This window comes from Anolis carolinensis, unplaced genomic scaffold, assembly GCF_035594765.1.
Source record: "Anolis carolinensis isolate JA03-04 unplaced genomic scaffold, rAnoCar3.1.pri scaffold_7, whole genome shotgun sequence".
In the NCBI taxonomy this organism is placed as follows: domain Eukaryota; kingdom Metazoa; phylum Chordata; class Lepidosauria; order Squamata; family Dactyloidae; genus Anolis; species Anolis carolinensis.
In genome coordinates this window covers 25334808-25361092 of record NW_026943818.1, presented here as the reverse complement: position 1 = coordinate 25361092, position 26285 = coordinate 25334808, and the positions used below count along the sequence as shown (strand labels likewise).

The window sequence follows — 26285 nt, the reverse complement described above, 5'->3', positions numbered from 1 at the left end:
ATTGAGGCCACTTTCCGTTCAATCCGCCTCGCCCAAAGGGGTTTGGAGGCTTCGTAGGGGAGGTGATGTAGTAAACCTGTTGCCATATTTGATCTCGACAGAATCCCAGAAAGACTACCTGGAGTATATTGTAGCGCTGCGTGTCGCAGAAGTCCCGCACCCCGATCTCGGTCCCCATGTACCAGCCGTTGAAAGGGCAAGCTGTAAACTCCAGCCCTCCGGCCTCGAGGAGCATGTTCGAGACGGCCGGGACGGCATACCACTTCAGGCCGAGGTCTTTAAACCATTCGTATCTATCAGAAACAAAACACGTGTATTAAAGCTTGGACAATGTGTCAGGACCGAACTGAGACAGGGCTGAGCATCTATGCCTCTCTTGAGAGGCCTTTTAGGACTAAAGGGCGGGGCTAGGCATGGGGGCGGGGCCTCCTTCCAAGAGCCCGACACAGGGCTGAGCCCCTATAGCTCTCCTGAGAGGCCTTTTAGGACTAAAGGGCGGGGCTAGGGAAGGGGGCAGGGCCTCCTTCCAAGAGCCCGAGAGAGGGCTGAGCCCCTATAGCTCTCCTGAGGGCCTTTTAGGACTAAAGGGCGGGGCTAGGGGCGGGGCCTCCTTCCAAGAGCCTAAGACAGGGCTGAGGATCTATACCTCTCCTGAGGTGCTTGTTGGGACACAGAGGGCGGAGCTAGGGAAGGGGGCGGGGCCTCCTTCCAAGAGCCCAATACAGGGCTGAGCCTCTATACCTCTCCTGAGAGGCCTTAGAGTGGGGCTAGGGGCGGGGCCCCTTCTCAAGAATGCAAGACAGGGCTGAGCCTTTGTTTACCTCCCTTGAGGCGCTTGTTAGAACACGGGGGGCGGGGTATAGAGGTTCAGGCCTGTCAGGCACTTGGGAAGAGGCCCCGCCCCCTCCTCTAGCCCCACCCCCTGTGTCCAGGACAGAGATAGATGTTCAGCCCTGCCTCAGAGCTCGTAACTCCGCCCATCCCAATCCTGGCCGCACATTTGTGGCCCCGCCCACCTCCCCCTCCCAGCCCTGCATCTTGGACTGGGGGAGAGGCTCAGCCCCGCCCTCTTGAGCAGGAGCCACGCCCACCCCTCGAAGCCACGCCTCCTTTCCAGGGGGCGCTGAGTAATATTTTTTCTGGAAAGGGGGTGGCAGGTCAAATAAGTTTGGGAACCATTGGTCTAACTCAATTTCATTCAACAGGGTGAAAATGTGGACATGGTTCATGATCTCACTTAGACGACCACTGGACCTGCCAGTCCTGAGGGGCCCCAGTGGCTGTTGAGTGAGGCCAAGGCATTGCTTACGTGGGATGCTCCATCGGCACTTCGAGGACCAGTTCTGGCGGGAGCTCAAATAACTCTGGGTCTTGGCCGTCCGCCTGGAGGATGAGTGGAAGGACATCAAAGCGGCCGTGTCTGGGCTTCCAACCCAGTTGGATGCAGAGCTGGGAGAAGGGAGTGTGACAATCAGACTTTGCTCGGTGCGGGGGCAAATAACAATACGCTTTTGCAGTGGCCATGTTTACACAGATTATATTTGTGTTTGACAGAGGAGAAGTCCAACGGGGCCTCCTCCTCTGGATGTTTTTAAACAGGAGGGCCGAAGGGGGGGGGGGGGGGGGGGTTGGATGAGCCTTAGGGTCTCTTCCAACTCTATTATTCCTCTGTGTGGTGGGCAGGGGAGAATTTTTTTTCTTCTTATTCACTTTAGATGGTAGCGTTACTTAGTTTATAATATGTATGACAGAGGCTTGGATGATGAAAGAAAAATAACAAGTTTATTTCAGGCACAGAGCTTAGTGGTTACAGTAACTTCTTTAAAGGCACTTAAACAATGGTTGCAAAGCTATCAACTTATCACTTTGGATCTAACTGGGATTGCTTCCCCTTACTACTCAGGCTCTACAAATAAACCCAAACAAGTCATCTAATTTGCTTAATTTGATATAACTAGAGACCTGAGCTTCCCTGGATTCCCTAACCTGGAACCAGTGTCTTCCCTGTGACTTAAATCACAGACTAAATTGTTTTTTAAAACATCCCCTCCTTTTCTTCCAAACAGCGCTTGGCTCCGCCCTCGTTACTATGGCAACCTGCCTCAGAATGCTGAGCTGGTTACCATCCCCCATGCACTGGTAACTAATACTTACCCTTTTAAACATAGTTAAACATGACTTTTTAAAACGAAATTAAACATGACATCTATAAATCAAAATAAAAACACACTTTTTTACACTCTGGATGTGTCGCCACCTGTTGTGGCTCAGCCTGATGATCCTAATGATGAAGGAGGATTTGGGGTTTTACAGTCTGAGACTATTGTACAGTCTGACTCTTGAGTGTGCCGCAGGCAGGGCGCCAGGATGAAATAGCAGAGGATTTAGATCAGCATGACCCTGATTCTCAGCTTTCAGAATGGGATGAGGGAAGTCAACAATTGCCAGGTGTTTTGCTTTCAGATAGCGATAATGAGAACGAGCAATTAGATAGGGATGTGAGGTTACTCCTGAGAACCAGGATTCCCAGGCGTTGGGTTGTTGTATGTTTTCCGAGCTGAATGGCCATGTTCCAGAAGTATTCTCTCCTGACGTTTTGCCCACATCTATGGCAGGCATCCTCAGAGATGTGGGCGAAATGTCAGGAGAGAATACTTCTGGAACATGGCCATACAGCCCGGAAAACATACAACAACCCTGTGATCCCGGCCATGAAAACCTTCAACAACACATTTTCCCAGGCGTTCTCTAAAGATTTCTGGCAGGATGCAGGGACCTCAAGGTCAAAGAAATGTGTTCATGTCTTGCAAAAATGGGTAAATAGAGGAGGTGTTGAGATAGCACCTCAGATCAAGCAAGATATCTCCTGTTTGTTCCTGTTTCAAGCCTCAAGTTCTAGCTCAAGTGTTGCTTGTGGATTTGGGAAAGTATTTTGTCTTTGGTGTATGTTTGTCGTATACCTGTGTGAGCTCCACATTGGCCGGATCGCCCACAACGGAACCGTCTGGCGTTTGGTATCCGGCGTATCGGATGAGCTGGCTGTTCCATATTCGGAAGTCGTGCTTCCCGTTGGTCCTCTGGGGGAAAACCGTGATGGCCGACCTGTTTGACAATGAAGAGCAAGTAACAAAACCGTCCGGCGATTCTAGGGATGCAAAAAAGAGGTGAAGGGAAACGATCCGCACCTGATCTTGCCTTCGTTGGTCGAATACTCCAAATGACGGCAGAGGTGCGCAAACATCTCCTTGGCCGTGGCGCAGTTACGAGCATCGAACACCTAAAAGGTTTGTGGAGGAACAGCAAGACGTTCACTTTCCCAACACAACTCAAAATTAATTTATCTCATTTCCAAACAAACTGTAAGGTTATTTGCTCAAGGTATGTTGCTATAGGTTTAGTCTTCACTGGAAGGAATATGCCAAGACGTGTCAGAAATATTGAAAATTGGTGTATTTTTAATGACCAAAAAGTGATGTACAGGCACTGAAAGAGTTCAAATGGCGCAATGACTAAGCAAAACCAGTAGGATAATATAAGCAGGTGTGCCTGTGAGTTAGTTGCTCCTCCTGTGTGAAGACTTCCTTCTGGGTACAGAATGCCTCAGTGTGAGGAGTGCTGTGTTTGAGTGCTGCTTCAGTTTGAAGATTGAGAGAGAAGCCCAGCTTGAAGGCAAGAAGCTGAAGCAGAGATATAACAAGGAAGTATAGAGAACTTTGTTTATGTTGTGGAAACCTTGTTTTTATAAATAGTACAACCATATTATTTTCCTACAAGAAAAGCCTCAGAAGGAAGATAACAACAGTCTGTGTGTTTTTATTTCATCTTATACTGGCTACTGGTTCTGGGTCACGCTGCTGCTACTGTATACCTTTATGGTGAGGGTCTTGTGTTATTAATCACCATTCACAACAAAGGTTATGGGCCCAGTCTAGCCCCAGTAGAGAACAATACAGACCAGTATAGCCCAATACAGACCCAATACTATTGTGAAGCTACTCTACTGTATACCTTTATGGTGAGGGTCTTGTGTTATTAATCACCATTCACAACAAAGGTTATGGGCCCAGTCTAGGCCCAGTAGAGAACAATACAGACCAGTAGAGACTATTGTGAGGCTGAAGAAACATGACAGTGGCATTTCAAGTAAGTGGACTGTCTTTTGAAAGGCAGAATGCCAGTAGTTATGCCACATGGTCATTTAAAATGATGAATTATTCGTTAAGAAACAATTTGTGAGCAGTAGTTGAAAATCCTCCTGATAAAGAAGAAGAGGATGAAGAAAAGCTGCTGAAGATACCACATGTCTTTATTGTTCGGACTACAAGAACCTAGCTCTAGTGCCCATGTATATAGGACTTAAGCTACATCATAAATCACAGAGCCCACCTTCTCCCACCTCAGAGAAATGGACTTTTATGGCAGTCGCATATGTCCTTGGAGCATTGTATCTTCACGTTTGGCCAAAGGCTATGTCTTCTATGTCAGGGCTGATAGTTGGATGGCACGAGTGAGTGATCATGACAATACTTTCGGCATCACTCTCTGGGATGTCAAACCCATCATGGTCTCCACCCTCTGCACCCACCTTCTGAAACCACTGACGGGATGGAATAAATGGGGAAAAACGGGGTTCAGATTCTATGGGGATGAAGAACCACCTGTAAATTGGACCACTGGATTCTCCCGATGCACCGCGGCGCATTTCTCCAGGCCTGCTTTGCCGCAAAGATGAGCTCATCTCCGGTCAGCTGGTAAGTCCCGGTTGTCTCGATCTCTTCGGCCACCACTTCCAGCCTAGCGAGGTGGTCTGATTTCAGCCTGTGAAAGGAAAGAGGAAATTGTGGTGAATGCTGAGTAACATCTGGATCGGACATTATTGGCAACGATATCACACTCAGTCCCGTATCTGAGGGTTGCATCTACACTGTACAATGAATGCAGTTTCATAGTATCGTGCTCTGAGAGGAAAATACTACAGGCAGTTGTACGAGGGTTGAATGAAAAGTAATGCTTCCACCTTCATAAGTTCTCAACAGATGGTAGTACTGGGTTGTTCAGTAGACTCTCCTCTACAGTTCCATTTGGTGGGAGGCCTTAGCACTGAACGGTTGTGTTGTTAAAGAGCGAAGTATAGAACCCTGCGCAGACGAGGAAGCCTTAGCATTGAACGGTTGTGTTGTTAAAGTGAGAAGTATGGAACCCTGCGCAGACAGGAAAGCCTTAGCATTGAACGGTTGTGTTGTTAAAGTGAGAAGTATGGAACCCTGCGCAGACGGGGAAGCCTTAGCATTGAACGGTTGGGTTGTTAAAGTGCGAAGTATGGAACCCTGCGCAGATGGGGAAGCCTTAGCATTGAACGGTTGTGTTGTTAAAGTGAGAAGTATGGAACCCTGCACAGACGGGGAAGCCTTAGCATTGAACGGTTGTGTTGTCGCTTCATGGCAGCGAAAGTGGCATCAAACTGCATTCATTCTACACCCAAGAACACAAGGAAAGCTCTACATCCCTGACATTCTAGCAAAAACCCAAATTGGCTCACTCTTTGGACGAACCGTAGAACAGATGGATAAACTCGGTCGCTTGGTGCAACAACTCGTCTTTGGGAACGGGCTCGTCTCGGGGACCTCTGACCAAAGCTGGGCTGTTCATGAGGGACCCTTGGCAGACGCTGGACCGGCAGCTCAGCACCTGGGAAGGAACCACATCACAACAATCTCCCCAAATACCTATGTAGGCCGATGTCGAAATATACCCTAGTCCACGTACCTCTTTCGCCTCGCGGTGTAATGTGTCTTGGAGCGTCATTCCGTGTTCCCAGTTTTTAATTTTCAAGTTCCTCGGGCATCGGGAGCTTTGCTTGTCGCCGTTCGGGAGGCATTTCTGGGAAGAAGAATGGCGAGAATATCCCTTACCGTATTTACTTGAGTATAAGCCGACCCGAATATGAGCCGAGGCACCTAATTTTACCACAAAAAAACTGGGAAAACATTGACTCCAGTATAAGCCGAGGGTGGTACATTTCAGAAATAAAAATCGATACCAATAAAATTACATTAATTGAAGCATCAGTAGGTTAAATGTTTTTGAATATTTAGATAAAGCTCAAATTTAAGATAAGACTGTCCAACTCTGATCAAATGATTATTCTCATCTTCATCAATGTAAATGTGCTTGTATCCTTTTAATAATAATAGAGTAAAATAATACATGTAATAATAATAATAAATACAGGAAAATAATACAAGTAATAATAAATAGAGTAAAATTATAAATGCAATAATAATAATAATAATAATAATAATAATAATAAGATCAGAGTGAAATAATAAATGTATTATTATTAATAACAACAACAACAATAATAATAAATTTATTATTTCACTCTGATCTTATTATTATTATCGCATTTATTATTTTACTCTATTTATTATTACTTGTATTATTTTCCTGCATTTATTATTATTATTATTATTATTATTAATAATAATAATAGAGTAAAATAAATGTAATAGTAGCAACAATAATAGAAAAAAATAATAAATGTAATAATACCAATAATAATAGAGAAAAATAATACATGTACCATATATTCTCGAGTATAAGCTGACCCAAATATAAGCCAACAAGGACCCGCACCCAAGTATAAGCCGAGGGGGGCTTTTTCAGTCTTAAAAAAAGGGCTGAAAAACTAGGCTTATACTCGAGTATATACAGTAATTGTAAATATATGATTCTTGGCCTCTCTGTGAAGAAATACAGGTATTCTCTCTTTTCATCTTCACAATGTTCAATATTTACACAAATGACCAGCCATTGCCAGAAGAGACAGAGAGTTTCATCTATGCTGATGATCGTGCCATCACCGCCCAAGCAGGGAGCTTTGAAACGGTTGGACAGAAGCTTTAGGTGCTCTTACTGGCTATGACAGGGAAAACTAGCTGAACCCTAATCCATCTAAAATACAGACATGTGCTTTTCACCTTTGTGAATGCACAATGGAGGACCTTCTCACAGCGACACCAGAGGCATTAATGAAACCGTTCTACCCCAAATCCAGACTCACTTCTCTCGCTGTTGCGGCGGGGATGATCACGTCCGGTTCGGGGCTCAATATGGTTCCGTCTTGCTTGGCCAAGCTGGAAGACAAAGGAGAGACTAACTACGCCACGCCAACCAAAGTGATGCTTCATTTGAAATGCTCTGGGAGTTGTAGTTTGGTGAGAAAGGCCTTGACAAATTGGTACTCTCGGAATTCCATAGCATTGAGCCACGGCAGTCCGAATGGGGTCAAACTGCATTAGTTGAACAAGGTTGGGTGTATTGTTGAAGCCTTTCATGGCTGAAATCACTAGGTTGCTGTGAGCTTTGTGGGCTTTCTAATAATAATAAAAAAAACTTTATTTATATACCGCCTTATCTCCCGGATGGGACTCAGGGCGGTTTACAGTCATAAAAGCAACACAAACATTACATAACAACATAATAACACATTATTAAACAAAGTAAAATAATACATTTATAACAATAAATAACACTTACATGACCAGATCAAGGGGACGGGAACCATAAACCCAATATATTAAAATACAGTAGAGTCTCACTAATCCAAGCCTCGCTTATCCAAGCCTCTGGATAATCCAAGCCATTTTTGCAGTAAATGTTTTCAATATATCGTGATATTTTGGTGCTAAATTCGTAAATACAGTAATTACAACATAACATTACTGCATATTGAACTACTTTTTCTGTCAAATTTGTTGTATAACAACGATGTTTTGGTGCTTAATTGGTAAAGTCATAACCTAATTTGATGTTTAATAGGCTTTTCCTTAATCCCTCCCTATTATCCAAGATATTTGCTTATCCAAACTTCTGCCGGCCCGTTTATCTTGGATAAGTGAGACTCTACTGTACATCATTTTAAGCTAGGGGAATCTTGTGCAATATATTCAGGCCCAGAAATCGGCGGTAGTCCAATGTAATTACTAGACATGTCCAAAAAATTGTTTTGAATCGTATATCGGAATTATTTCGGATTGTTCTCGCTTTTTGATACGCATTCCAAGACATTGTCTCACAGCGCAACCAGCAATGTAATTCGAACCATTGTTGGCCCATTCTCTAATTGTCTCTTAATGTTTCGTTAATTTTTTTCCCCAAATTTTTTTTTAAAATATATTTTTAATTTTTTTTTGTTTCTGCAACCTACCTTGAATGGGAGCTTAGCACAGCCTAATATGGCTGCTGCTCCCCAGCCAATCAGAAGCTTCCACGAGGGATGCAAAGCTGGGGGTTAACGTCCTCTGCGTCCACATGGAAGATTGCCATACAAGCCCAGTGTCTAGCGATTGCGCATGCGCATCCGCCATTTTAGAAACATTTAGAATCATTACAAATTTTCGGAAATATCCGAAATTTTTGGGTGAAAAAAATCGGAAATACTTTCTATATCGAAGCGCCAGTGCCCCCTACTTTAGAAACGAGAATTGAAACATTTTTTTCATCGATCGGACATGCCTAGTAATTACTGCCGACACCACCAGGTCTTCAGTTCCTTATGGAAATTGGATAATGTAGGGGATGGCCTGATCTCCTTTGGCCGTACATTCCAGAGCCGGGGGGCCACTGCCGAGAAGGCTCGTTCCCTCGTCCCCACCAGCCGCACTTGAGACGGTGGTGGGAGCGCGAGAAGAGCCTCCCCGGAAGATCTCAAGGTCTGCACTGGCTCATAGGAGGAGATGCGATCACGGAGATAGGTAGGGCCCGAGCCGTGAAGGGCTTTATAGGTCAAAACCAAAAGCCAATAAAAATTGAGGAATGGGAGAAAACGTGGAATTACAGATTAAAATTTACTTATTTGGTGGACCTAAAAGAAAATTGGTTAAAAACATTTTACAGATGGTATCTGATCCCTCAAAAACTAGCAAAATATTATAAAACAACATCTAATAAATGTTGGAAATGCGGTGAAAAGTAAGGGAGTTATTTCCACTGTTGGTGGTCATGTGAAAAGGCCAAAGCATTCTGGAAAGAAGTCCATCAGAGAATACAAAAAAAATTATCAATAAAGACTATTCTCCTAGGTATGTGTGATACAGAAATAGATAAAAATAAAGAAATTTTGTTTAATTATTTAGTAACAGCTGCAAGAATGACATATGCGAAGGAGTGAAGAGAAAAACACACACCAGAATTGAAATCATGGTTCCAAAAAATACTGGAAATTATGAACATGGATAAATTAACATATTTATTGGCAAATACTCAAGGCAAACCAAAAAACAAATTGGGATTTAGTTAAAAACTACTTAAAAGAAGAAAATTGTAAATTGATAATATGATCGTTCATCAGATAGGGGTGGAGGAGCCAACCAATCATCTCAATATCAGTCTTTCTCTTTTCTTTCGTTTTTCAGGACAGAAAGGACACGAAGGAGAATAGATAAGAAAAGAGAGAAAAGAGCACAGTAGATATTAAGAGATTAATATAGGAATCAACACACAATAGATGGAAGTCAATTTTATGTTGTTGTTTTTTTGTTATGTTTTTTGTATGTATGTAATCATAACTTAGACCTTCGGTGGTTCTGTTCTGTTTTGTTCTTGTGTTATTTTTTAAAAATTTTATTTTATTTTTTTACTCTTTTTTATGCTATTTTTTTCTGTCCTTGTTTTCTTGTGTTCTGTCACATACACGTCTATGCTGCACATCAGATGTTATGGTTTTCGTTGTTTCACCCATTTCCCCAACAGTTTCCTTTCCCTCAGTGACAATGATTGTTGCAACCTATTTTCTTGTATAACTATATTTAATAAAAAATTATTTAAAAAAAACCCTGTACCTTGAATTGGGCCCGGCAGTTTATCGGCAGCCAGTGGAGCTGCTTGAATAGGGGCATTGTGTGCTCCCTATAGCCGGCTCCCGTTAGAAATCTGGCTGCCGATTTTTGAACCAGTTGGAGTTTCCGGGCCGTCTTCAGGGGCAGCCCCACGTAGAGAGCATTGCAGCAATCCAGTCTGGATGTAACTAAGGCATGGACCACCGTGGCCAAGTCAGACTTCTCGAGGTATGGTCACAGCTGCCGCACAGAGATGAGTCCCGGAGGAGCCCCAGACTGCAATGGACCTGCGCCTTCAGGGGGAGTGGGACCCCGTCAAGCACAGGTGGCCACCCAAGACCTCGATTGGTCCCACGACTGACCAGGAGGGCCTCTGTCTTGTCTGGATTAAGCTTCAACTTGTTAGCCCTCATCCAGTTTGACACAGCTGCCAGGCACCGGTTTAGGGTCTGAGCAGCTTCCTTGGAGTTTGGTGGAAAAGAGTGGAAAAGAGTAGTAGAGTTGGGTGTCATCCGCGTAGAGATGGCACCGAACTCCAAAACCCCGGATGACCTCACCCACCGGTTTCATGTAGATGTTGAAGAGCATGGGGGAGAGAATGGAACCTTGCGGGACCCCACAGGTCAAAGGCCAGGGGTTCGAGCAGGTGTCCCCCAGCTTCACCATCTGGGAACGATCCCCCAGGAAGGAGCGGAGCCACGGCAAAGCAATGCCCCCAAGACCCATTCCCGAGAGCCGCCCCAGAAGGAGACCATGGTCGATAGTATCGAAGGCCGCTGAGATGTCCAGGAGAACCAGAAGGGATGCACTCCCTCTCTCTAGTTCTCTGCGGAGGTCATCCACCAAGGCGACCAGAGCCGTTTCAGTCCCATAACCAGGCCTGAAGCCAGACTGTGACGAATCCAGATAATCGGTCTCATCCAAGAATTCCTGGAGCTGAGAAGCAACCACTCTCTCCAGGCCAATTTGGCCAAGATCAAAACCTTCCAAGTTAAGCAGCTTCGCATTCTCCTGGGCCTTTCCAGAACAACACTGATGGCTGCAGTAAGGGCAGAGCTAGGAATGCTCCCAGTAAAAGCTCAAATTTTAATGAGACAATTCAATTACTGGTCAAAGGTAAATCAGATGAATTCCAGTAGACTTCCTCACCTATGTTTAGAGGATCAAGACCAGCGTGCCCACAAGTCATCATGGGTAGTGGCCTTAAACAATGAGATGGCTAAAATTGGCCTTCCTTTACAATTTTTGAATGATCTAGAACTTAATAATAATAATAATAATAATAATAATAATAATAATAATAATAACTTTATTTTTATACCCCGCCCCATCTCCCCGAAGGGACTCAGGGCGGCTTACATGGGGCCTTGCCCGATAAAACAATCAAATATCAAAACACAGCAATTTATTTATTTATTTACAGCATTTACATTCCGCCCTTCTTTCTCACCCCAAAGGGGACTCAGGGCAGATCACATTACACATATAGGCAAACATTCAATGCCTTTTAATATAGAACAAAGACAAACAACATAGCACCGAGCGGGCCTCGAACTTATGACCTCCTGGTCAGAGTGATTCATTGCAGTTAATTGCACTGGCTTGCTCTCCCGTCTGCGCCACAGCCCCGGAGTTGTTTTGGCCTACAACTCCCAGAAATCCCAGCCAGTTTACCAGCTGTTAGGATTTCTGGGAGTTGAAGACCAAAACATCTGGGGGTCCACAGATTGAGAACCACTGAGCTACAAGAATTTGCTGAAATCACAGGCTAGGCTTCACCTAACTCTTATTAAGATAAAATCACAGAATTTGGGGCTGTTACCTGAAAATTCAATAAAACAGTTATCCAATAAAAACATCAATTACAGTAAAAACAATCATTAAAATCAACATAAAACATACAATATTAACACTGGAGACTTAGGGCAAAACAAGTGCTCATGCAACGCACTCATGATATCTATGCTCAATTGGACCTAGCAAGTATAGGTAGGTCTCCTGCCACAAAGTTTTTAGCCTCCCATAAAATGAATACTCATTTAGAACACTATCTGACTATTCCAGTTCCGTTGCCCTTAAAAAGAATCTATACCAGGGCCAGGTTTGAACAACTTGGCATTATGATGCAAACTGGTCGCTACTGTAACATCCCAAGAAATGAGAAATTCTGTGTCTGGGGAGATCAAATAGTGGAAGATATCGAACATTTGTTGATTGACTTCCCAGCATATGCCAAACTTCGACACAGTTATTTTCATTCATTACTATCTAATTTTAGGTCCCCCAACAGAAATGATCTTCTGACAGTCCTCTTGCAAGGACAAGAAAGATCCACCATAGTTAGAGTCAGCCTTTTTATCCTGAAAGCTATCAAGAAAAGAGCACATTTCCTGAAAGAAGAATCAGGAAAATAAGAATCAGCTGCCTGTCCTCCCATCCTGTTTGCCTTGTTTTTGTTTATGTTGCACTTTGGTCATATGACTGGTCAAACAAATAAATAATAATAATAATAATAATAATAATAATAATTATTATTATTATTATTATTATTACTCTCTCCAGGACCTTGCCCAAAAACGGGAGGTTGGAGATTGGCCAGTAGTTGTTCAATAATAATGAATCTAAAGTCTTTAATATGGGCCTTACAATTGCCTTTTTAAGAAAAGATGGAACATGCCCTTGCTGCAAAGAGGCATTGATGATACCCGTCAACCAATCAGCCAGCCCCCCACCGGCGAGTTTGATCAGCCAAGATGGGCAAGGATCTAAGATGCAAGTGGTCGCCCTCACCGCTCCAAGAACTGAACAAGTTGGAACGAATCCAATAAAATCTGACTGACAGGTGCCTCGGTTACATCCCCTGGTTCTGCACTAATGTCAGCGTCCAAGTTGGAGCGAATTCGAGCAACTTTGTCTGCAAAATGATGTGCGAACTCGCCACATCGGGTTGTCAAGTGATCAGAAGGGGGATGGAGGAGCTCCCTGACCACCTGAAACAACTCTCTTGGTCTATTAGTTGCAGACGCAATGCGCACAGTCGAGAAAGTCTTTCTGGCTGCGCGCATTGCCACGGAGTATGCCTTAAGAGAGGCTTTAGCCTGTGTTCGGTCGGATACACTTTGAGCCCTCCGCCAACGGCTCTCTAGCCCCCGCCTTGTATGCTTCCTCACCGCCAGCTCCCCAGTGAACCAGGGGGCTGGTTTGGACCAATGTGACAAGAGGGGACGCTCAGGGGCGATCGTGTCTATTGCCCTAGAGACCTCCGTGTTATAGAGATCTACCAGGACATAGACAGGATCGTCATGTTTTGGCCATGTTCCAGAAGCATTCTCTCCTGACATTTCGCCCACATCTATGGCAGGCACCCTCAGAGGTTGTGAGGAAGTGTATCTGTACTTGGAAGCAATGGGTTGTGTCCGAAGCCATTCGGGCTCCCCAGTGTCCTCAAGCTTAAGTTCGAGTTCAAGAATGTGTGAGTCTCAGTCCTGTGTGACATCTGGCGTCCGCACCATCGTTGTGAGGTTGCGATGTCTGAGGTTGCCTGCCATAGATTTGAGCGAAACATCAGGAAAGAATGCTTCTGGAACATGGCCATACAGCCCGCAAAACTCACAGCAACCCAGTGTGGCTGTACTTTGACTTTTCAGGATCTTATTACAAATCTCTTTAATATATATTTTTAGATTAACCTCCCTTTTCCATCTCACCTGCAGACGTGCTGGGCGGCTTTTTCCATATTGTTGTTAATATCCTTATCGCCTTGGGACTTGTTCTTGCCGGTCGGAGGCTTAAAGAATAAAGGCCAAGGGCACATCATGTTCTGCATATTAGGTGGAGGGATTCTTGGCACCTCTCCGATCCTCTCTGGAGCAAGATAAGTGGGGAGATATTAGCCGAGAGAAGGAGACAATTGTTTTGACGAGCGGGTGCATCTCGACAGGGCAGAATTGGTGCCGTTTGACCCAACTTGGGTTGCTAGGACCCTTGGTCTGCCTTGGTCAGACCACACCTGGAATACTGTGTCAAATTTTGGGCACCACAGTTGAAGGGAGACGTTGACAAGCTGGAAAGCGTCCAGAGGAGGGCGACTAAAATGATTAAGGGTCTGGAGAACAAGCCTTATGAGGAGCGGCTTAAAGAGCTTGGCATGTTTAGCCTGCAGAAGAGAAGGCTGAGAGGAGACATGATAAGGGCCATGTACAAATACGTGAAGGGAAGTCATAGGGAGGAGGGAGGGAGCTTGTTTTCTGCTGCCCTGCAGACTAGGACACGGAACAATGGCTTCAAACTACAGGAAAGGAGATTCCACCTGAACATCAGGAAGAACTTCCTCACTGTGAGAAAGGCTGTTCGACAGTGGAACTCTCTCCCCAGGGCCGTGGTGGAGGTTCCTTCTTTGGAGGCTTTTAAGCAGAGGCTGGATGGCCATCTGTCGGGGGTGCTTTGAATGCGATTTCCTGCTTCTTAGCAGGGGGTTGGACTGGATGGCCCATGAGGTCTCTTCCAACTCTACTATTCTATGATTCTATGATTCTATGATTCTAATGCTATGCAGTCTTGGAAGCTGTAGTTTGGCTACAGTTCCCCCGACCCCATTGCAAAGAGCCAGGGATGGTCAAAGTGGCGTCAAACTGCATCCGTTCTCAAGTGTAGACGCGCCTCTTTGGCGAAGCGTGCTTAAAGCATTCTTGGCGTGTTTTTCCGCAACATCAAAAAGGGAAAGATGTTTCTTTCATCTTCCAATGAAGAAAAAAAGGTGCCGCGTCGTACAATGCGGTGATTATGACTCAGCCAAAGGTCTGAATTCTTTCAGCGTAAAACAGTGAGACTTTCCAAACCCTTTACTACATTGTCGGCACATTCGGCATATCTGCTTAAAGTAGGGAATATACTCATGTATATAAGTTGACCCCATATATAAGTCAGACCCATGTGTAAGTCGGATCTATATAGAAGTCAGGCCCATGTATAAGTCGGATCTATTAGTTGGACCCATGTATAAGTCAGATCTACATATAAGTCAGACCCATGTATAAGTCAGGCCCATGTAGAAGTTGGATCTACGTATTAGTTGGGGCCAGGTATCAGTCGGACCTACATATAAGTCAAACCCATGTAAAAGTTGGACCCACGTATAAGTCAGATGTACATATAATTTGGACTCATGTATAAGTCAGACCCACGTATAAGTTGGATCTACATATAAGTTGGACCCACATATAAGTCGGATGTACATATGTCAAACCCATGTATAAGTTGGATCTATGTATAAGTCGGATCTACGTATAAGTTGGATATACATATAAGTCGGATCTACATATAAGTCGGACCCACGTATAAGTTGGATCTACGTATAAGTCGGATATACGTATAAGTCGGATCTATGTATAATTCAGATCTACGTATAAGTTGGATCTATGTATAAGTCGGATCTACGTATAAGTTGGATATACATATAAGTCGGATCTACAAATAAGTCGGGCCTACGTATAAGTCGGACCCACGTATAAGTTGGATCTATGTATAAGTCGGATATACGTATAAGACGGATCTACATGTAAGACGGATCTACGTATGTCGGATCTACGTATAAGTCGGACCCACATATAAGTCGGATCCACATATAAGTCAGATCTACGTATAAGTCGGACCCACATATATTCAGATCTACGTATAAGTTGGACCCACATATAAGTCAGATCTACCTATGTCGGACCCACATATAAGTCAGATCTACGTATAAGTCGGACCCACATATAAGTCAGATCTACGTATAAGTCAGACCCACATATAAGTCAGATCTACGTATAAGTCGGACCCACATATAAGTCAGATCTACATATAAGTCAGACCCACATATAAGTCAGATCTACATATAAGTCAGACCCACATATAAGTCAGATCTACGTATAAGTCGGATCTACGTATAAGTCAGACCCATGTACAAGTCAGATCTACGTATAAGTCAGATCTACATATAAGTCAAACCCATGTATGAGTCAGATCTACGTATAAGTCGGATCTATGTATAAGTCGGATCTACGCATAAGTTGGATCTATGTATAAGTCGGACCCATGTATATATTGGACCTATGTATAATAATAATAATAATAATAATAATAATAATAATAATAATAATAATAATAATAATAATAGGGTCCCATGAGGGAGAAAGGTGGGATATAAATAAAGATGTATTATTATTATTATTATTATTATTATTATTATTATTATTATTATCATACAAAGGTCCAATATATACATGGATCTGACTTATACGTAAGTCCATCCCTGGGACTTGTTAGCTTATTTTCTACCCGAGTTTGAAGTATTCGGACACGACCCATGCAGGCCAACCGCTCTCTCTGCGCACTTACCTGGGAGGGCGTCCCATTGAGCCGGGCTGAACTCAGTTCCGAATAGACATACCTCTGATTTTCGGCGGGAGAGTTGAAAGCTTTCCAAGTGGGTCTCTCCTGGGTGGGAAGAAAAGACAAACGGGCTTTTCTGAGTCTCCGCCGCATCCCCATCCGAGACGGGACGTTGTCTTGGACGAGACAGAATTGCTGCAACGTGCGGTGCCGGGTTTCTCGTGCTGCCTCCTGATACGTCTCCGGCGCTCACCCAGATAAGACATTCTTTGCTCTCTTGACTCCGAGGAACCCGTGCCAAATCTTTACAGAGACCAGACGGAGACGTTCTGCCTCCCGAGGGGACGGGACAAGTGACCCTTTTGCCCCGAATCCTCTTACCTGGAGCGGAAAATGGCTCAATTCTGCCTCTCTCTTTCCTTCCAAACTTTCCGAAGCTCAGCTCTGAAAGTTGGGACGCTGGAGCATTTTGTACCTTTGCCTCCCCTTCCACTATGCAAATGAGGGAGGGCCAAAAAAGAAAGAGAGAAGGAAGAAATAATGGGAAACCCCATATTTTAGAGCGGCAGACAGGACGGGCTGCACAATTAGCTAATGGGACGTGTCAAGCACCCACCCAAGGGGGGAGTATCGCCGCCTCACCGGCTCATCCTCCTCACTAATTTCTTTTAAAAAGGAATAAATCAGGAAATACATTACTCCGGTCTGCTATTTTGAGAGCCGCCTGATGACCAAAGCTACCCTGCATGGCATCCTTCCTGCCCTCTCACAGAAAAGGAAGTAGGCCAATGAAAAACAGATCACCAGCACATTTGGAGTATTTTTTTTGAAGTAGAGTATATACTCATGTATATAAGTTGACCCCATATATACATCAGACCCATGTATAAGTCGGACCCATGTATAAGTCGGACCTATGTATAAGTCAGGTCCATGTATAAGTCGGGCCCATATTTATTTATTTATTTATTTATTTATTTATTTATCGTATTTATATTCCACCCTTGTCACCCCGAAAGGGACTCAGGGCGGATCACATTGTATCTATATATATAGATGAGTGATGGCATCACGGCGACCAACAAAACAACAAAACTACAGGCCCCCCAACCTGGAAATTTGACAACACAACCCATCATCCACGCCTCTAGGTTGATACAACAAAAAGAAAAGAAAAATAAAGTCCTAATTAGAGGGAGAGCAATAATTGTTTTTATCAAATTGCTGCCAGTTAGAAGGCATTACTTTTCATTCAACCCTCGTAGTCAGATCTATGTATTAGTCGTACACATGTATAAGTCAGACTCATGTATAAGTTGGACTCAAGTATATATCAATTTCATGCATAAGTTGACCCATATTTATGCATTAGTCAATCCCATGTATAAGTTGACCCATATTTGTCAGACTCATGCATAAGTCAGACCCGTGTAGAAGCCAGTCCCGTGTACAAGTTGACCCATGTATAAGTCAAGAGTAGATTTGGGGACTAAAATTATGGATTTGTATATGGCTAACTCGAGAGTCATTCTGTGGAGGGGGAAAGCACCAATGCCAACTTGGATTGTGTCTTCCCGCATGGGGGAATGGGATTAAACTGGACAACCCTTTTGGTCTCTTCCAGCTCTATGAGTCTGTGATTCTGTGATTCCATGAATCCGTGATTTTTGGTTCTGTTGTTCTGGGTATATGAGTGTATGATTCTGTGATTCCGTGATTCTGTTATTCCATAATTCTGAGTCTCTGATTCTGTTATTCCATGATTCTGTGATTCCATGATTCCGTGATTCTGTGATTCTATTATTCTGTGATTCTATGATTCTATGATTCTGTGATTCTATGATTCTGTGTTTCATAGATTCTGTGATTCTATGAGTCTATGATTCTGTGATTCCATGATTCTATGAGTCTATGATTCTATGATTCCATGATTCTGTGTTTCCGTAGATTCCGTGATTCTATGAGTCTATCATTCTGTGATTCCCTGATTCTGTGAGTCTATGATTCTGTGATTCCATAATTCTATGAGTCTATGATTCTGTGATTCCATGAATCTATGAGTTTATGATTCTGTGATTCCACAATTCTATGATTCTGTGATTCCATGATTCTATGAGTTTGATTCTGTGATTATATGATTCCCTGATTCTGTGAGTCTATGATTCTGTGATTCCATAATTCTATGAGTCTATGATTCTGTGATTCCATAATTCTATGAGTCTATGATTCTGTGATTCCATGAATCTATGAGTTTATGATTCTGTGATTCCACAATTCTATGATTCTGTGATTCCATGATTCTATGAGTTTGATTCTGTGATTATATGATTCCCTGATTCTGTGAGTCTATGATTCTGTGATTCCATAATTCTATGAGTCTATGATTCTGTGATTCCATGATTCCATGAGTTTATTATTCTGTGATTCTATGATTCCCTAATTCTGTGAGTCTGTGATTCCATGATTCTATGAGTTTATGATTCTGTGATTCCATAATTCTATGATTCTATGATTCTGTGATTCCATGATTCTATGAGTTTATGATTCTGTGATTCTATGATTCCATGTTTCTGTGAGTCTATGATTCTGTGATTCCATAATTCTATGAGTCTATGATTCTGTGATTCCATGATTCTATGAGTCTATGATTCTGTGAGTCTATGATTCTGTGATTCCATGATTCTGTGTTTCCATAGATTCCGTGATTCTATGAGTCTATGATTATGTCATTCCATAATTCTATGAATCTATGATTCTGTGATTCCATGATTCCGTGATTCTGTGAGTCTATGATTCTGTGATTCCATGATTCCGTGATTCTGTGAGTCTATGATTCTGTGATTCCATGATTCTGTTAGTCCCTGATTCTGTGAGTTTATGATTCTGTGATTCCATGATTCTGTGTTTCCATAGATTCCGTGATTCTATGAGTCTATGATTATGTCATTCCATAATTCTATGAATCTATGATTCTGTGATTCCATGATTCTATGAGTCTATGATTCTGTGATTCCATGATTCTATGAGTCTATGATTCTGTGATTCCATGATTGTGTGTTTCCGTAGATTCCGTGCTTCTGTGAGTCTATGATTCTGTGATTCCATGATTCTGTGAGTCTATGATTCTGTGATTCTGTGACTCCCTGATTCTATGAGTCTATGTTTCTGTGATTCCATGATTCTGTGATTCCCTAGAATCTATGATTCTATGAGTCTATGATTCTGTGATTCCATGATTCCGTGATTCCATGATTCTATGAGTCTATGATTCTGTGATTCCATGATTCCGTGATTCCATGATTCTATGAGTATGTTTCTGTGATTCCATGATTCTGTGTTTCCGTAGATTCCATGATTCTATGAGTCTATGATTCTGTGATTGTCTGATTCTCTGATTCTGTGAGTCTATAATTCTGTGATTCCATGATTCTGTGATTCTGTGATTCCGTAGAGTCCGACATTCTATAATTTTGTGGTTCTGTGATTCGACGAACTCAAGGGGAGCCTTGGCCACTGCCATTTCCCCACCTCAACATTCAAAAAGGCCGGAAGTGGACCCAGAGGTGCTCAAACATGAGCATATCAGGGACTTGGTGGGAAAGCCAGAGGACCAATGGGGGGTGGGGGGATGGGAGGGTGTGTTTCTTTATTTTGGCTCCACTTGCTCCCTTCTCCCCTCCCTGGAGGCCCAGCAGTGTCCAGTCTGCCCGGTAATCCCATGAGTGGGAGCTGGAAGCATTTGCACAGAAGCTCTGGGAGCCGTCCAAGGCATCTGACGAGTTCTTGTGCAAGAGGAATATTGCTTCGAAAGAGAAAAAGAAAACAAGCAGAGGGGACTAGTTACTAAAATTAGAGTTGGGACAAAAATAATTCTATATTTCACAACGTGAAAGCCATTCTTCCCCCCGTTGCGTATAAAATAATAGACCACCTGTGGCTTCGGGCCAAGAAGATGTTGCTTTTCTTGTTTTGTGCAGCCGTTGTTGATACCAGCACTGTATAGCTGGAACATTGCCATGTACTAGACATGTCCAAAAAATCGTTTTGAATTGTATATCGGAATTATTTCGGATTGTTCTCGCTTTTTGATACGCATTCCGAGACATTGTCTCACAGTGCAACCAGCAATGTAATTTGAACCATTGTTGGCCCATTCTCTAATTGTCTCTTAATGTTTCGTTAATTTTTTCCCCCCATAACATTTTAAAAAATATATTTTTAATAATATATATTTTTTAAATTGTTTCTGCAACCTACCTTGAATGGGAGCTTAGCGCAGCCTAACATGGCTGCCGCTCCCCGGCCAATCAGAAGCTTCCACGATGGACGCAAAGGTGGGGGCTAACGTCCTCTGCGTCCACATGGAAGATTGCCATACAAGCCCAGTGTGTAGCAATTGCACATGCGCGTCCACCATTTTAGAAACATTTAGAATCATTACGAATTTTCGGAAATATCCGAAATTTTTGGGTGAAAAAAATCGGAAATACTTTCTATATCAAAGCTCCAGCGCCCCCTACTTTAGAAACGAGAATTGAAACATTTTTTTCATCGATCGGACATGCCTACCATGTACGGGTGCATTGGCTTTGGAAACTTGGAGCAAAAGAGAGGTCAGCCCTTGCAAGGACAGCTGCCCTGGCCTTTGTTTTGCATCCCCGTTGCATATTTGGCTGCGAAAGCCTTGCATTGGCCACCAGGAAATATGAGAGAGAAAGAGAGACACAACAAAGGCAGCATTGGCTGTGTTCGATCGCCGTATCAAGGGGCCAACCTTGAGATAAGGGCCTGCCAGAGATGCCCATGTGCTTTGGTTCAGACGTTGAAGGCGATAATAACCCTTTCTGAGTGGCGTCAGACAATGCCACGTTGGGGCCCAATGTGATGAGATGTATTTCAACACTGGGCATGCGTATTCAGTAGCAAAGCACAAGGGCAGATGTCTTCACTGTGTCTGGTTGTGATCCCCGGGTTGTGCCAGTCAGCTTTCGTATGATATTATTTCGAGCACCCAATTTTTATTTAATTTTTATTTAATTATTTTATTTATTTTATTTAATAATGTATTTATTTATAATTTATTTATTTGTTTTATTTTAATAATTTTATTTTAATAATTTTATTTAATTTTTATTTAATACTAGCTTGGGGACCCGTCGGTGCCCGGGTTATTTGAAAAAGGCATTACAGTAGAGTCTCACTTATCCATCATAAATGGGCTGGCTGAATGTTGGATAAGCGAATATGTTGGATACTAAGGAGGGATTAAGGAAAAGCCTATTAAACATCAAATTAGGTTATGATTTTACAAATTAAGCACCAAAACATCATGTTATACAACAAATTTGACAGAAAAAGTACAGTAGAGTCTCACTTATCCAACACTCACTTATCCAATGTTCTGGATTATCCAACGCATTTTTGTAGTCAATGTTTTCAATATATCGTGATATTTTGGTGCTAAATTCGTAAATACAGTAATTACTACATAGCATTATTGTGTATTGAACTACTTTTTCTGTCAAATATGTTGTATAACATGATGTTTTGGTGCTTAATTTGTAAAATCATAACCTAATTTGATGTTTAATACGCTTTTCCTTAATGCCTCCTTATTATCCAACATATTCACTTATCCAACGTTCTGCTGCCCGTTTATGTTGGGTAAGTGAGACTCTACTGTAGTTCAATATGTAGTAATGCTATGTAGTAATTACTGTATTTACGAATTTAGCACCAAAATAGCATGATGTATTGAAAACATTGACTACAAAAATACGTTGGATAATCCAGAATGTTGGATAAGTGAGACTCTACTGTAGTTCAATACGTAGTAATGCTATGTAGTAATTACTGTATTTACGAATTTAGCACCAAAATATCACGATGTATTGAAAACATTGACTACAAAAATACGTTGGATAATCCAGAACGTTGGATAAGTGAGACTCTACTGTATTTGTCTTTGAATGTTATGTATTCTGTTTGGAGTGGGTGAACTACAATTCCCAGAATCGTGGGTCAATCCTCCCCAAACCCTGCCAGGATTCAAAGTGGGCCATTGTGGGTCTGTGTATCAAGTGTGGTCCAGATCTGTTGTTGCCTGGTCATTGCCTGGCTGCAGTGTTCTCTGGATGGGGGTGAACGGCTCCAACTCCCAGATTTCATTGTCCCAAAACATCTGTCAGTATCCACAGCAGGCTATGTTGAGTCTGTGTGCCAAGTGTGGTCCAGATCCGTCGTTGGCTGGGTTCAGTGGTCTTTGGATGCAGGTGAACTACGACTCCCAAAATCAAGGCCCATTTCCACAAACCCCTGCAGTATGTTCAGTTGGTCATAAGGCTTCTCTGTGCAAAGTTTGGTCCCGGTCCACGGTCGGTGGGGGTCAGTGTTTCTCTGGATGCAGGTGAACTATAACTCCCTTTTCCCCAAACGTGTCCAATATGTTCTATTGGTTATGGGGGCTCTGTGTGCCAAGTTTGGTCCTGGTCCATCATTGGAGGGGTTCGCCGTGCTCATTCATTGCAGGTGAACTATAAATCCCAGTACCTACTACTCCCAAATGTCCAGGCCAATTCCCCTCATAACCCACAAGTATTCAAATCTGGGCATATCAGGGATGCAGGGCAAGTTTGGTCCAGACTCATCATTGTTTGGGTTCATAGCATTCTGGGTGCAGGTGAACTACAACTCCTCTACATTCCCCAGCAGGAGTCACAGGGCTCTGAAGGGTGAACTACAACTTCCACTCCTCCAGTAAGTTTAGTTCCTGCTCAGTTCTGCTGTGTTTGTTATGCATGTAAAGATACAGTTGTCCTATTACTAACTAATACAGTAGAGTCTCACTTATCCAAGCTAAACGGGCCAGCAGAAGCTTGGATAAGCGAATATCTTGGATAATAAGTAGGGATTAAGGAAAAGCCCATTAAATATCAAATTAGGTTATGATTTTACAAATTAAGCACCAAAACATCATGTTATACAACAAATTTGACAGAAAAAGTAGTTCAATACACAATAATGCTATGTAGTAATTACTGTATTTACGAATTTAGCACCAAAATATCACGATATATTGAAAACATTGACTACAAAAATGCGTTGGATAATCCAGAATGTTGGATAAGCGAGTGTTGGATAAGTGGGACTCTACTGTATATTGTGGTTCACACTTTGGATAAATTCATCATAGTCCCATGTAAGTTAATGTTTTGGAGATGCGCAAAAGGAATGTAAAACATAAAGGAATGTAGAACAACAAGGATTCAAAATTCCTTCTTCAGGTAGCTTCTGAAGGTTCTTTCGTGCGTTTGTAGTAGACTTTTCTGCAGCTTTTGTAAACTATATTTAAAAGACAACATAATAGATCTGCTGTTGCCAGCACCCAGTAACATTAAACAATTTCTCATTGGTTTAACACTCATTTAAACAAAGAAAAACACTTACTTCCACTAAGGAGTTTGTGGCTCTGCTGTAGCACTTCAATTGTGGATAACGATCCTACTGCCTTCCATTTGTGAGCAATTAGCTCATGGAGGTAGCTCCCTTTTTAAGGATTGCTAGCTACTTGGAGAACTCATTAAGAGTAATTACTAGACATGTCCAAAAAATCGTTTTGAATCGTATATCGGAATTATTTCGGATTGTTCTCGCTTTTTGATACGCATTCCGAGACATTGTCTCACAGCGCAACCAGCAATGTAATTCGAACCATTGTTGGCCCATTCTCTAATTGTCTCTTAATGTTTCGTTAATCCCCCCCCCCATTTTTAAAAAAAATATATTTTAAAAAATATTTTAAAAATTGTTTTTGTTGCTGCAACCTACCTTGAATGGGAGCTTAGCGCAGCCTAACATGGCTGCCGCTCCCCGGCCAATCAGAAGCTTCCACAATGGATGCAAAGGGTTTTGTTGCTGGTTCTTTCTCTTAGCAAGGGAAGTTCTAGTTTTCAAAGTATCTTTGCATTCCTTGCCAGGACACTGCTTGGTCCATTTCTAATTGAAGGCATTGGGTTGAGGTTTGTGGGATTACATAGCCAGAGACACCATTGATTTCCAGTGTCCTTCTTGCTTAGAAATATAAAAAGGGAATTTCTAGTTTTCAAAGTATCTTTGCACAACTTGCAAGGGCATTGCAAATTTGATGAGGATAGCTCAAGAAATGAAGGTGGGAGAGCCCTGTAAAAGTCCCCCCCCCCCTCGGGTTCCTTTTTTTTTTTGCAATTGTGCATGCGCGTCCGCCATTTTAGAAACATTTAGAATCATTATGAATTTTCGGAAATATCCGAATTTTTTGGGTGAAAAATCGGAAATATTTTCTAGATCGAAGGGCCAGCGCCCCCTACTTTAGAAACGAGAATTGAAACGTTTTTTTATCGATTGGACATGCCTAGTAATTACAAAAAACTAGAGAGATCAAGTTTATCATTTAAGCCATGTGGATGGACATGGCGAAAGGAGAGCACCCTGGGGAACTCCACAGCAAAGGCAGGAGCTCTCAGAGCTTTGGTCTGACCACTCCACCCTCTGTCTCCGGTCCCGGAGAAACGAATTGAACCATTGAAGAGCTAAACCTCGTACACCAGACACAGCCAATCGATGGATCAGCAAGTCATGGTCCATGGTGTCGATTGCAGCTGTAAGGTCCAAGAGTACCAATAGCGCTGATCCGCCCCGGTCTAACTGACGACGAATTTAATCAGTAATAGCTCCCAAGACAGTCTCTGTCCCATGACCTGAACGAAAGCCTGATTGACAGGGGTCTCATCTAAGAATGGCTGTAGCTGTCCCACCACTGTCTGTTCAATCACCTTGCGCAAAAACGGAAGGTTTGAGACTGGGCAGTAGTTACTAGGTATGGCGGCGTCTAGACTTGGTTTTTTCAGAAGAGGGTGAACCATTGCTTCTTTAAGACCCTCTGGGAAAATTCCTTGTTCCAAGGAGCTGTTAATGATGTCCCTTAAGGCATCTCGTAGTCCGTCCCAGCACTCCTTAACCAACCGGGAGGGGCAAGAGTCGAGGGAGCAGGTAGTTGGTCTTGCTGCAGCTAGAGTCTTCTCCAGATCTTCCATTTCTAATGGCACAAAAAGTTCTAGAAGTTTGTCACTCGATGGCCAGAAAGCTTCTAGTTCCCTCTGTGATGTCTCAGAGACCCTCGAGTCATGACCCCGCAGCCATTATAGATCAGACTGAAGAGGATATGGGGTTTTTTCCAACTCAGCAAGATTCTGCTCCCTTCCAGATGTTCCCTGTTGACAGCTTGGGTTCAAAGCTAATTACAAAAGCCCTTGAAACAGAGCCTGGTTCCCCGGAAAGTGTTCCTTTTGATAGAAAATCATTTCTCAAAACACACCGCTCTGAGAAGGAGATTCGGAGACGGAGCATGAGATTAGCGGAGAGAGAGGACGCTAATGAAACTGATTCCCTTGGGAGTTTTCAGGGAGGGTTGCATCTGGCAAAGTTGTTGTCTTCAGTCCGTTTCCCTTGGGAAAATGTGATCAGGCACCTGGTTTGGGGAAGATTTGAAGTCCCATAAAAGTTCTGGGCACAGGCTAGCCATCGCGGTGTCAACGTGTCAGTCGGAAAGTTAACATCGACTCTAGTTCCTGCGGCGCGCTACTCTTGCTTAGACCGGGCGTTGCGTCTCGTCTCCCTGTCAAGACTGGACTGCATTTCAGTTCCACCACGACCAACTTTGCCTTGCCTTGCTTCCTTGCCTTGCCTTGTTATCCCGTCCTTGGACTTTGAACCTGGAACTCTTTTGAAAGACCTTGCTTTACTCCCCACTCAAACTGCTTGGAAGTTTGAGTGTGTTTCGGTTATTGGATTTGAAAGACTTGTTCAAATTGGTTTTGCAGCAGCAAACCAGAAACAGTATCAAATCAATCCCTCTGATCACTTACAGAAGTCCACAGTCATAAACAATCCTTTTCTCGGTCCACAAATTCTCAACAGCACACAGGCCTCCGAAATAGCAAGGCCTCTCTCTCAGCAGACACTAAAGAAAAAAATTGTCCAAATTGGTTTTGCAGCAGCAGAGTAGAAACAGTATCAAATCAATTCCAAAAATTTTTG

At 42.9% G+C, this 26285-nt stretch overlaps 1 protein-coding gene across 1 annotated transcript in view; it reads right to left on the bottom strand.

Moving 5' to 3' along the window:
* nos2 (nitric oxide synthase 2) overlaps positions 1–13701 on the bottom strand; it is a 34572-nt gene extending 20871 nt beyond the window's left edge. Inside the window, exons 1-9 of the mRNA XM_062959255.1 lie at positions 13547–13701; positions 7064–7136; positions 5767–5880; positions 5540–5688; positions 4659–4818; positions 3186–3277; positions 2961–3102; positions 1310–1449; positions 119–293 (exon numbers count right to left, since the gene is read on the bottom strand). Coding sequence (XP_062815325.1) covers positions 119–293; positions 1310–1449; positions 2961–3102; positions 3186–3277; positions 4659–4818; positions 5540–5688; positions 5767–5880; positions 7064–7136; positions 13547–13665 — 1164 coding nt within the window. The 5' untranslated portion in view covers positions 13666–13701. The remainder of the gene's footprint in view (positions 1–118; positions 294–1309; positions 1450–2960; positions 3103–3185; positions 3278–4658; positions 4819–5539; positions 5689–5766; positions 5881–7063; positions 7137–13546) is intronic.
* Positions 13702–26285: the final 12584 nt, after the last annotated feature.